The sequence below is a fragment of the Oreochromis aureus genome, linkage group 23, assembly GCF_013358895.1.
Source record: "Oreochromis aureus strain Israel breed Guangdong linkage group 23, ZZ_aureus, whole genome shotgun sequence".
NCBI classification, from domain to species: Eukaryota; Metazoa; Chordata; class Actinopteri; order Cichliformes; family Cichlidae; genus Oreochromis; species Oreochromis aureus.
Window position 1 is genome coordinate 35,575,757 of NC_052963.1, and position 13,495 is coordinate 35,589,251.

Genomic DNA, 13,495 nt, shown 5'->3' on the forward strand with positions numbered 1-13,495 from the left:
AAAATGTGTTCACAAAATGTGAGACAAGATGGTGTCTCACCATCCAAATGAAAATGGTCCCAAAATAATTAAATAGGGGAGAGAAGTGAACAGCTTTTGTTTTTATACAGTACACGTGCTGTACCACTAAATCTACAATATTTTTGAACATATTGCTTATCATAGCACATAGTAAAGTTTTCTAAATAAAGTTATTTATTTAGAAAAGTTTAAACGTGCAAACTTCAATCCACTGACAACGTTTCTAGTAAAGGCCTGGAAATGAGTGAGGACTCAAATGACACCAACAGTGTTTATGGGATAAAAACTGTGTTTTTGTCATTAGCTTAGCAGTTAATAGGAAACACGTCAGACTTAATAATGAATAAAAATAGAATTATTTAATATATCTAAACTAACCTCTGACTTAGTAAAACTGGAATTACATGTTCATTTTCTATTTTCTCAAGATCCAGTCATCAATTTTTATATCGACCATCAAACACCGCCTGTAAAGTAAAGACCAGGTGATGGCCAGCAGTACACCAGGAGCAAGCAAGACATCGAGTCACTGATCCACCTCACCAGGATCTATAGTGAGGATATCAGGATGTAATTCAAACTGGATAAGTGTGGCCAAATGATAGCAATGATAGAGTGGAGCTACCAGAATGCAGATCAGCAGATATACAGGACAGGTGCAAGTACCTGGATACTTATATCTGGTTCCTGTTGGCCTGTGGGAACCATGATAAAGATGCTCAAAGGTCCACATCAGCCAAACACAGTAGGTAAGGCAGGTGCTTTGAGGCCAGTTAAACAGCAGAAATAAGATCCAAGCCACTAATGCATACATCATCATCATGATGATCATCAGATACCCAACTGGAATAATAATCCACAGTAGGAGATAGATGATCATGATGTCAAGACATGAAAACCATGATCCAAAGTCCAGCACCTACAACTCTATTAACAAAAGAAAGAGACATGGCGAGGATTAGCGGGTTTCAAAGCCCAGTCCAAGATGAATCAGAAAGCTTCCGCAAATACATCAGGAAGACACGCACCTGAGATGAGCTGCTCCAAGAATTCCTCAGGTAGTTAACGAGCAACAGGAACTGTCATGGACAACAAAGCCTCTGCATGTGGAGTCTACCACAGCCGACAGATTCCAAGTTACACACTGTGCAAAGGTGCACCAGAGACTATCCAACATACAGTAGCAGGAAGTCAGAGCAACCTGGGACAGCGTCCTTGATAAGGATGGATGAATGGATATGTAATAATTATTTACAATCACAAAGTTAATAAATGATCTTCAGTAATAAATAACTGATTAGTAAATAATGTATTACTTCTGTACTTGCTAAAGCCTCAATATTAGCAGCGACTTAAAGCCTAAAAAATGTAAAAACATTGAGAACAGGGTTTATTCATTGCTTTAATAATTAAATAGAAACTGTAATCCATTTTCAGTGAATTGATTTGGTCAAGCTGTTGTCACAGTGTGGTGCTGTGGCAGGCAGGATGCAGGACTCAAAAGCAGGACTCAAACACGAAGAGGGAATAAACTCAAAACGGTAGCTTTTACTGCTGGGAATACTCTTACACTAATACAGAAAATAAGAATCTAGAAACTCAAACCAAAAAACTAAGAAACTAGGGAACTAAACTGGAAACAGAGAACTAGGAAATACAGGGAGCGCGCAGGAAATACACAGAACATTGGGGTGGAGATGGTACAATGCAGATATTTCAAAACAACTTTACTGGATCAACACGATTCTCAGGAAAAAAGACTTGTTAAATCTTACTTAAAGCTTTGCTTTGATACCGTGTGATTGTACTTGTGCTGTTAAATCGCTGTCAATAAATTTTTTGAAATATTGCTTTCTTTAGTAAAACACAAGTGGAGGTCTATAATGACTGAAATATACTTACGACTGAAGGGACAATGTTTTTACACACATAATCAGGACCTTAGCAAAAACCTTTTAACTATTCCATCTGTTAGCATCGTACTCCACCATTATGCTATCAAACTGAGAATATAAAGTCAATATTAAGCAATGTGTTAATTTTTGGACCAGTGGGGCAATAAAAAGATATCAGGCAAAGTTTTACAATTCAGATCTATTCAGTTTCCATCTTGTCTACAGTTTCATGAGCCTTATCCGGTTCCTGCATTAAAGTTTCATTATTGTTATCATTTTTTTTGTAATCCTATTTAGAGTAGCACTTGAACATGTCAGTTGATTTCAGGACACAATCTCATCCGGCTTCTCAACGAGCTGCTGTGGCCCACGCTATGGATTCATTCCTTTAGGCCAAGCATTGGGTGGATACCATAATAAATCTTGAGTTTCGGCCTTTGCACTGCTCTGTAAACAAAGGGAAAATTTGCGTGCCTTGGGTTGTTTTATGCAATGTGACTATGTATTTTTTTTTTCCCAGTATATTTTTTTTCCCAGTACATTATTTGGATGACATTTCATTTTTAATCAGGTTTAATCAATAAACTTCTGAGGATGGTGAAATGGGGTAACTGTCTAAATACAGCTAAGTTTCATAACTGCGAGTTTGGAGAAGTGCTCTGAAGTTTAAATCTTATCTGGAAATTGTGGTTTCTGTGGTTCATTCAGTTTGCTATAGGATCTGAATATAATGACTACTGACCATGTCAAACAGTTCCTAGGAACAGTATCATGGACTTGCATCTGACTTCTTCAGTTTTAGATAATTAAATAATCAAAAACTCTAATTTCTAATTTCTGAAATGTGTTCATTAAGTGTGAGACAAGACAAATGGTTAAAATAAAGAAATGAGGGAGAGAAGGAAATAGACTTAGTGCACGTGCTGTAGCACCGGATCTATAATCAATATTATTTTACATTACTTACTGATAAAAAAGCGTAAACCAGCCAGATCCAATCCACCAACTTCTCACCAACAAGTGAGAAGTCAAATGAGAATTTATTAGATTTAAAAAATATGCTAATAGACTTAAATTAGTTTATGTATTATTTTATGCAATGACAACGCGCAGATGTCCGAGCTCCATATATCGGTTGTTAAGCTTAACGTAGGGATGCTTTACAAACATTCAGAGATCAACTTACACACTTGCTTTACTTCTCTGGGATAGCTGGCTCGGAGATGAAATGCCAGTTTGGCAGCACGTTGTGAAAACTACGTCCAGATGAACAACTTTTTGGATTTTACAGTAATCTAGTTACTGTAATTCTCTGGTTAAAATGAGGAGACAATAGTTCACAATTTAGAAATGTTCCTTAAATGAAGAGAGGAGTCAGATCTCACACTGAGATAATGAACAGTGGATGGACAAAGTAATCACTTGACTGATTCTTGAATGTATATCGGGAGCAGCTATTATCATGGCCATGGTGTTACTGGAGTTTAAAACAAAGCAATTATTGGAGAGCCAGTCACAAATCTCGGATAAATAATCAACTAAGGTCTATCCAGCTGACACGGCTTAAAAGACATAAACAGCGGAATATCATCGGCATAGAAATAAGTAACACCGGAAAAGAACGGAATAATGCTGAAGGTAGCATGTAAAAGAAAAATAACCATAGACCAAGGAGTGAACTTTGTGGAACCCCACAGGTTAGAGAAACAGTGAGAGAACGTGTTCACCCTAACAGAGAATGTTCTTCCAGAAAAATAGGAGGAAAACCAGGCTAGCGCTTAACCAGTGATACCAGACAAACCTTGAGGCTATAAAGCAACATATTTTGGTGTAACAGTATTATTGGTAACATTATATCATTGATGCACCTGTTAATTCTATTAACACCAAAGCAGCAATTAACAACCCCCTCTGCTACTTAACTGACCAAATGTTCAATCAAATTAATTGCGTGGGGCTTTTTTATGATCACAATTTAAAAACACACACAATCACACAATGTATTACCTATGAGACAGTGTGATAAAAAAAAAACCACTGCTATATTTTATTTGAAAATGTAAGAAAAGCAAAACGATTTTTACCTCATCAAATATGTAAATAAATTAGCCACAAAGGGCTCATTTGACAAAGAACAAATCAAGAATGTGGCCTGACTGCTTTTTTAGGCAGGTTTCTTAGGCTTAAAAGACATTTCATTTGGTTAAAAATGAAGGACTATTACCAATTTTTGATCAAGATTTCTTAAATTAAGATTAAGATTTAGTGATGTGAGATTTAGAAGTTACTGTAAAAACATGACACTTTGAGAGAATTGCAGTACAAACAATGAAAGACAGACAGAAGGAAATATATCTTTACTTCAGCTTTATTAGAAAGTAGGAAAAGTAGAAAGTAAAAGTACAGTAAAAAAAAATTGTTTTGTATCAGTTTTGTTTTTTGTGGGGTCTTTGGTGGTGTTAAGTAAAAATACTGAACAAAACTAAACAAGAAAACATATTTTAAAAATTTATCTTTATCAAAAAATCAGTTCAAAATCCTCATATTAATTTACAGCACATAGTGAATGTGTCTGGGCAACAGGCTGAACAGTCTCACTGTTGTTTTACTTTTGTGTGTGCATAAACAGACTAACCACGGGCTGCTATGTGCACAGTCTGTAACAATTAGAGCAAGCCAGCAGTGACAAAGATTCCATAAAATATAATATAATCAATGAAATAATAAAAAGATGCTGGTCAAGTGAAAGGTATGAAGTGATAGCTCAGCATAAAAGCATAAAACATTGTCATCTAGCTTAGCTTATGTGGACTGATGCCTGATGACTTTTAAGACTTCATTGTTTCTTTGATCCACTTCAGTTGCCTCTTTGAGAGAAATGAGTAGACTCCAGGCTTGTAAATGTCCCCACAACCGGCTCCAAAAGAAGTAACTCCAACCAGCTGAAAGCTGCACAACAGTGGGCCTCCGGAATCCCCCTGCAGCAAGTACATATGCACTGTAGACCTTTTTTCTCACTTACAGGTGTCAAAACGTCAAAATGGTGCTGAGCTCAATGATTACATGCTCATACATATTCTTCATACTTACTTGACAGGTATCCGCTGCTTTTTTGCCATTTGAACCAGCGCATACCATGTCACTGGTGATTAAAGGTGTGTAGTTGTAATATTCACAAGAGTTGCACTTATGTCTGCCGATCACAGTCACGTGGACAGACTTGAGAACATCTGAGAGGCGGTTCTCTTCAGTTATTCCCCATCCAGCCACCAGACACTTGGTGCCATCTGGAGGGTCTTTGACAATTTTGCCCAATTGGAGCCATTTTACTGACTTGGTTGCATTTACTGGTTCCTTAAGCTGAGAAAGAGTTAAAAAGAAATGTTACATTTTGACAGTGACTATCTATATGTTACAGACTTGGCTTTAAAGTAAGTATATCTGTGATACTGTGATAAAATCTGGGTCACTACTTAATAATGCATATATTTTGTTTGGAAAATGGGAAATAGGTGCAGCGAATTATTGAAACATGTCTAAATATACCCAGAAATGCACTTTATCAGGTAGAAACAAACTTATTTTCATTGTTGCATCTTTGCTTGACCGGCCACTGGACACTGAATTGTCAGCTTACCTTGAGCAGCATGAGGTCATTGCCCACAATATGATTGAAATAGTTAGGATGAGCAAAACGTTTCTCAACCTTTCGGACCTGCCTCGACTCTTCTACCTCTTTGGCGATGGAGTGCGCTCCCAGGATCGCCTTACTCATTCTGCAAAAGAAAAACTCAGTGTAGTGATGACACTTCACTTACATGAAAAGCTCAGGAGTGTGTAAAACTGTTCAAATCATAGTTGTGTATTATTACATACGCCTGGGCTATGGCTGTTACTGAGCCTGAGATGGATCTGCATGATACTTTCCTCCAACTGAGTAACAAACTTCAACATTATTAAATGTTATAGATGAAAAATTTATTTTTCTCTACTTGAAGGACGGCTGGATGTAATCTGTTCTTTGTGTTTGTTTGTCTGTTTGCTAGTTTTCAAGCATTGTGTGATGTCAGATACCAATAACAACTCAAGCTGATTTCATGTTGGTGAAAATCAGGTCAAAGCCACATCAAACTTTAAATTGCCCTCAATTGTTTATGGATCATCTTCAAACGTCTTAGGGGATGTGAGTACCTAGTTTGGCTATGCATTTGACCTTGACCTTCACTGTTAGCACCCAAGGTCAAAGCATGAAGAGAGAGCTGCACAACACACTTATTATTTTTTTCACTACAAGACCCTATGACATCACAATGAGTAAAGACAATAAAATGCACAACTGTAGTATGTCATTTTCAAGGTGAAAGGTTTATAGGTCAGGTTCTTATAAAAGCATGAAACATTTAGTGCAGCCCCTGCCTGTGGGGAGGAGTTACTCTGTGTGTAAGAAAAAATATCAGTTAGCATTACACTTCACATCTTCTGTTAAAAATAAATACTGCAATATTTTGATTTGGAAATTTAGGAAAAGTGAACCTCAGGTTCTTACCCAGTGCAGTGAGCAGCCGTCAGGACCCACTGTGGGTGGATTAATGTCCCCCCACACATAGATTTCTTACTTGTCAAATAAGCCATGAAGGGCAGCGAGTGTGGCTTAACTTCCTTCCCTCCAATAATCTCAGAACCATGACCTAAAACAAAAAAAATATCCAGTCGCATAAGAAAATCAGCAGATTTTTAAGTCAAGAACAGATGAGTGAGCACACATCCTACACCAACTGCTGTACTTAGAGATATTAGTAATGTAAACTAAAGTACAAAAGATCATTCACCTGACTGGATGATGGAAAGAAGCATGCACAAGATGAAAACACTGAAATTACTCAGGCAGAACATGTCGTCTCAACTCTCGCTGAGCGGATGTTGAATTCACTGAAGTCCACTGTGATGCACAGCTTTATACGCTGAGCAGACACCACACACACACACACACACACACACACACACACACACACACACACACACACACATACAGCCAGAAGTGCTATTAATGTGTTATAACAATCATCAGTAGTTTTGAAAATAAAAAATATAATTTGCCAATATGTTCACATGTTAATCATATGTGCTTTTTAATAATCGTCATTAATTTTCTAGTTTTACCAGTATTACTGTGAACTGGGTTGAAGCCACACAGTGCCCACAAAATATATCAGAGATCACCACCTAGTGGTTTAATATGAATATTGAGTGTCAGTGATGCAATGAAGCTAGTATCATAAAAGCAAATATATTTGATTGATTATTAGCTCTAAAATATCTGTGACAGCTGTGTCTGATTTACAGTGATTTTGAGATGTTGAGATTTTGAGACTTAAAAGATTTTGAGACATTAAAAAGCTGTTGGATTCACTGAAGAGGCTCAGAGTCGGTGAAAAAAATCCTGTATTCAGCCTGCGGTGGCTGTAATAGCTGCTAGTAGCAGAGTTTATTTTTAGGAGGCGAGATGTTATCAGAACGAGTGAGAACTCTCTGTATTGAAACTCTTCACTCAGTCTTCATGCCGAGTGTTTCAGCGAGCCCACTCTTTGCTCCTCACTAACACAGTTTTCATGAAACAGAGCAGAAATGAACCGAGCTCAGCTTCTTTTTCTCAGCAGTGCGCACACAGCGAGCGGCCTCTCTCTGCTGAATCTGTTATTAATACTGTTACTCTGTTAGATTAATGCCTGAATGTTGCCACACGCATGTGGCATGGTAACATTATATCAAAACATACTGATTTTCCTTCAGCCTCGTCTCACTTATCAGAACTGCCTCCCTATTTTCAGAGATTACCACTGGACTGAAACCTGAGTTTACACTGGATTATTTTTGCTTAGAAGGCCTGAATTTTGCAGCACTTTATTCCTACCTTTGTGCTTATGTTGAGTGTTTGGAACAAGCAAAAGCATCTGGTCTCCTGACCTGAGAGAATGAGGCAGGACACAAGGGTGCAGCAGCTCAGACACGTTCTTTCTCACATTCTTCCTCTGTCCTCCCCTGTGTGGTTTCCAGAAAAATCCTTAAATCTTTATCCGTTCCTTTCAATGTGTCGACAATACACACCACACTTTTAAGCACTTTTAAGCACTTTTAATCTTAAAAGGCTTTGTTTCAGTTTTCCACTAATAAATCTTAAAGTTGACCTTGAAGACGGTCAATGGTGGATGTGAGCCAAATTTTAATGGCTTGTTAAGGTGACCCCGCTTTACACCCCTGCAACGTTTTAACAGAATTCATTCGACACTTTTTGAGCTATATGTTTGCAGAGAGTATGGCATGTATACGCTACCACAATTTCTTGGTAAAACTATGCGTGGCAAAAAAGTCCACGAGAATTCAGTGCAGCACATGGCCTCTGTGCAGAACACCAGAGGTGATGTACATCAACGATTTCTAATCACTGAATACTCTGCGGTCTCTGATGCATGTCGTATAGCCTCATTAGTAATCAGACATATTCCGTGGTAATGCACAACACCTCTCAGTGATTAATTCTTCAGTTAATGAGAACAACCATTTTGCTCTCAGTAACCATAAAGTTCCATGTGAGCTTATCATTCTTAACATGTTTGCTGTGTAGGTGCTCACCACTACTGTTAGCATCAGTAGCTCCTAAAGATAAAGTGCCCGTTCGTTGTGTTTAAACCCTCCTAACAACCCTCCTTTCCCTCGTCGTTTATCTTCTCACTGTATTGTATCATGCTGCTGTCTTTTTGTGTTTTCCTCCTTATTACTTGTTGGTGTCCATCTTTGTTTTGGTATTGCATGCACAACAACATGGTAGCGACTACCCAGGTAATTGCTATTACCAAGTTCCATGTCATCTCATTCATGTCTTCCTAACACTTCCTGATTCATTATATTCACCGTCATCCATCCGTCCTCTTCCCTCTCTCTCGTTTTCTCACATTCATCAGCTCCTCGCAGTGCTCCTCCCATCTTCTCCACACACTCTCTTCACTTGTTGGAACATTTCAGTTTCGATCCTGAATCTTCCTGCACATCCTTTCCAGTCTTCAATTTCCAGCTTCAGACTCATGATTCTGTCCAAAACTCTCCTTCCTGCCACAGCACTATTCACATATTCTTCATTCAAGAGACCAAGCTCCATAATAATGCCTCCTACAGAAGAGTCGTAGTGCCCTCCTACAAGACAAATCCTGCAACCCTCTCTCCATAAACAGTTCACACAATGGAAGAAATGGTCCCAAGGAGGCGCTAAATGAAAAGGCATCTCCTTCCTGTTTTTACATTGCTGGTGGACAGATTATGAGCCAAGTACCATAATGTTATTAGTCTTGGTTCAAATATGAAATCAGTAACTCCGTGGGATATTGTTGTTTTGAGCTTTAACAGTGGTACAAAAAAGTTTCAACAACCCAGCTTTTTGAAGGTTTAGACACGGAACACGTTGCCTCATGGTGTACAAAAGTTACGGTGTGAGAGACTGTGAGAAACTCATTAAACAGCCCATCTGTTTCACGATGACGGGGTAGTGTGATAATGATGAACAAGATAGTGTAAAGATAATACAAGTCCCAAAAAAACAGGATGCGGTTAGAAGTCAAAATGTGATAATCAGATTTGACAGATCAACTGCTGTATAAAAGATCCACTTCACACTTGTGCCAACACAACTTCACCTTTTTGCTGGCATCATGCTCGTTCTGCAAGAAATCCTGCTCCTCCATGTTCTGGCATGTCTCGGACGACTCAGTAAGAACTGCAAAACTTTGTTGTTGTCCTCCAATAGCTTAATGGAACACTAACATCATTTTGGTTTGCTTTATTTTACTTTTTTCAGCACATGGAAGTGACATCATACATGGTGAAAAAGCCCCAGAGAACTCGATGCAGTACATGGCCTCTGTGCAGGACAATGAGGGTGAACATGTTTGTGGAGGATTTCTCATCACTGAGGACTTTGTAGTCTCGGCTGCACACTGTGATGACTCGTGAGTAATCAAACATCTTCTTCTGTAATCTCTGACTCATGTCATTAAAACACATTTAGAAAATGTATTGATTTCCTCTCATTGATTACTCTTTCAGGAGCCTCACATATGTTGTTCTCGGCAACCACAATCTGAAGAACAGCAATCATCAAAAAATAAAGATTGAAAACAAAATCATCCATAAAAATTATCGACAAGTTGGACTGGGTGATGACATCATGCTGATTAAAGTAAGTGTATGTTCATGTTCACAACAGTTTCACATGTGGTTTTATTATTCAGATTATATCTAAAGAACTATAATATGAACATAGATATATTTTTTACTTCATGTTGTGTCTCCAGCTGTCTGAGAAGGTTAAACTGGGCCACGGAGCAGAAACAATTGAAATTCCACCTGCTGAAATAAACCTAAAAGAAAACCAAGTGTGTCAGGTGGCTGGATGGGGAATAACTAAAACTGATGATAATAAACTTGCTGATGAGCTGATGGTGGTGGACGTGTCTGTCATTGACAAACAAGTCTGTAAAAAACAATGGCGTGGTCTTCCTGCCAATGTTATCTGTGCAGGTGGATATGAAACAACCAAAGGATTCTGTCAGGTATGTTTTCTGTCCTTTCACTTTAAAATGGTTTCATGTTAACAAATCTTAAAAACATAAATATAATGAGTATAAACTGATAAATTAAAATTCTTCCTCCTCACAGGGAGATTCTGGTGGTCCTCTGGTGTGCCATGGGTTTGCTGTTGGTGTCGTTTCTTTCAACTACGATGAGAACTGCAAGTACCCCGATAAACCCAACGTCTATACGGACATCTCAAAATACCGTAAATGGATCAACGAGGTTCTGAAAACATTTTTTTGAGTAAAACACTTAAACTTAAAGTTTACCTCAGGTTTTTCTTTTCACTATTGAAATGTGAGAATTTCTGATTCTTTCATCAGTTTAACCAAAAACAAAAATGCAAACATATCCCACACTTGATCTGTCATCTCTTTCTGTAACAGCCAAAAGGCTGAATTTTTAATATTATTTCTGCCTTTGTAGTGGACCACGCTTCAGTTTGCCTGTGATGAAAGAGATATTTGCATCCCTGTATGTTTTATTTGCTTGTCAAAATTTTAATTCAGTTTTTTCCAATTAAACTGAAGTTCAATATGAAAAGAAGCAATCAAATTCAGACTTGACAGACTTTTAATTGGTAAATTATATTCATAATATAACTTTAAGTCTGCAGGCGCTACCATGGATACAGGTCAGTGACTGTAGAGCCACGTTCTTCTATCAGAAAATGAGAAAATACGTTTCATAACATTTCATTTTTTATATTATTTGTATATTGCTCTATGAATGATGAACAGAAGCGTACTACAGTAAAGCTCAAAAACATGCTGGTTTCAGGGAATGACTACTTTTTGGTATTTAAGTAATATGAGGATTTTGTCAGCTTACTGTCGGCTCCAACATGTGCTCGGTGGAGATTCTGTTTGTTTTTACGTGAAATGCATTACACAATACTTGTCCTCGCTTTCACAAGTCACCACCTGATGTTTGTGGAGAGGGGTGATTATTGGCAAAAAGACATAAGATTTGAGGAGTGTAGTAGAATGACCTGGTTTGTAGTGGCTTGGATTTTTTTTATACTGCACACACCTGTGCTGGAAGATTTTATCAAACATTATAATAACTTCATCTACTGAAATAGAATGTTCTAGTGGTTCAACAGAGACCCATACAAATCTTCCTCTGAGCTTCAGTGCAGGGCAATGAGGCTCAAACAACAACACAAAAGATTTCATTTATGTGCACTATATCTTAGTACAGCTGGAGTACAGATTTATGATGATGAGGATAATGAATAATAAATTCACATTAATGCTGCAGATGCTGTATGAATGATAATTCAACAGATGAAAAGCTCTGTGAGTGCACGTGCAGTTTTACTAACAGCAGTAATAGTTTCTTAACTGCGAGTGTAGAGCATCGACTCTTAATCTAAAACACAAAGGCGAAGAAGTATATAATATTACACAGTATATGTATACAAAAGAGTCCAAACCTCCAAATTCTACCAACTACATTAGAATGAAATTGGAGGATGCACTGTGCCTGACGGTATCTGAACAAGTCAACCCTGAGTTGATACGCTTTGCCAGTTTAAGCATTTGATGTGTTTTTTAATACAACAACAAAGACAGAAATTATAAGAATGAAAATAACAGAAAAATAGTTTGGATTCAAGAGACAGACACCATCTCTACTTTTAAGATTAGGCTTCAAACTTTTCTTTTTGATAAAGCATATAGTTAGGGCTGGATCAGGTGACGCTGAATCCTCCCTTAGTTATGCTGCAGCAGGTGTAGGCTGCTGAGAGATTCCCTTTCTTCTTCACTCTCTATTTGTTAATACACCTCACTGCATTTAATCATTAGTTATTCATAACCTCTGGATCTCTTCGACAACATGTCTTTTTGTATAGTAAAAAATGCATTTGTGTAGATGCGTGTTGTATCTATAATAACATGTTGTATATCTATATAATAACAATCGTATAGATATGAGAAGCTCTATTCAATCCAAAAAGTGTCATAAACTGGCTGTGAAGCTGGCAGGATTGGACCCAAATGCAGACTGACAGGCAGGACTTTAACTCAAAAAACACAGCTTTTATTGCTAGAAATGAAATAATACAAACTATACCAGGAGAAACTTAGGAACAGAACACATTAAGAAATGCACAGCTATGAGGGAGATCGCGATTCAGGTCAGAAGGAGACACAGACACAAATAGGCACAAGGGCAAGACACAGACTAATTCACAGACCATGACACGGGAGCTGGGAGGAGAGAACGCTCTGGGACACGAGATGGAGACAATGGGGCAGTGTGGGCAGGTCCTGACACTTGCCTGGACCATGACAGCCTATGTTAGTGAATACATGGACTTATTAAATGTATTCGACCTTTGACCTTTGAAAAGATCCTGGAAACCATGTGGAAACCACACCGTAGATGTTTGGATATGGAAACAAGACGTTTTTCTGTGATTCTCTGTCCAAAATATCATTATTTAGATGGTTATGATCCTGCATGCTGGTGAAAACCATTATGAATTCATGTTTGTGAATAAAGCAGGTTTGAATTTTTGAGGAGAAGGAAGTCAGAAATTCACTGTCCAGTGGACAACCATCACAATATCCGTACAGCGGATCAATATCAGCATCTGTGCTGCTGCATCAGAGCATGGTGTGGTGGGATCCTGTACTGCATCAGACAGCGCAGAGCTCCCTGTAGCATGACATCTTAATAAATATATGAAATATTACTGAAATAGTTTTTAGGTATATGGCCATATAAATAACTGATTTTATATATTTCATTTATGTATTTGGCTTAATAATAAAACTAGTTTGTTCTTAGTGCAAATTGGAAGAAAACAGCGAAAGAAAGCGACTGAGAGAGAGCTGTCACGTGGTAAGCCCAGTAAAGTGAAAGCAGATGTGGTCTGGATGCAGAACAGGTGTGATCGTGTTTGTGGAGGCCTGAGAGGTTGTGGTCACAACTGCAAGCAACTGAGT

At 38.0% G+C, this 13,495-nt stretch overlaps 2 protein-coding genes across 2 annotated transcripts; one reads left to right on the plus strand and one right to left on the minus strand.

Moving 5' to 3' along the window:
- Positions 1 to 4,266: 4,266 nt before the first annotated feature.
- On the minus strand, positions 4,267 to 6,877 carry LOC116323274 (granzyme K-like). The gene is made up of 5 exons (XM_031743559.2): positions 6,746 to 6,877; positions 6,463 to 6,604; positions 5,554 to 5,692; positions 5,007 to 5,276; positions 4,267 to 4,894 (listed from the first exon to the last, which is right to left on the minus strand). The coding sequence occupies exons 1-5, from the start codon at positions 6,807 to 6,809 to the stop codon at positions 4,745 to 4,747; spliced, it is 765 nt and encodes a 254-aa protein (XP_031599419.1). The 5' UTR covers positions 6,810 to 6,877; the 3' UTR covers positions 4,267 to 4,744.
- Positions 6,878 to 9,551: 2,674 nt separating this feature from the next.
- LOC116323277 (granzyme B(G,H)-like) lies at positions 9,552 to 11,308 on the plus strand. Its single transcript, XM_031743564.2, has 5 exons — positions 9,552 to 9,674; positions 9,763 to 9,913; positions 10,011 to 10,143; positions 10,259 to 10,516; positions 10,623 to 11,308. Exons 1-5 carry the CDS (start codon positions 9,617 to 9,619, stop codon positions 10,779 to 10,781), a joined length of 759 nt encoding a protein of 252 aa, XP_031599424.2. The 5' UTR covers positions 9,552 to 9,616; the 3' UTR covers positions 10,782 to 11,308.
- The last annotated feature ends 2,187 nt before the right edge of the window (positions 11,309 to 13,495 follow it).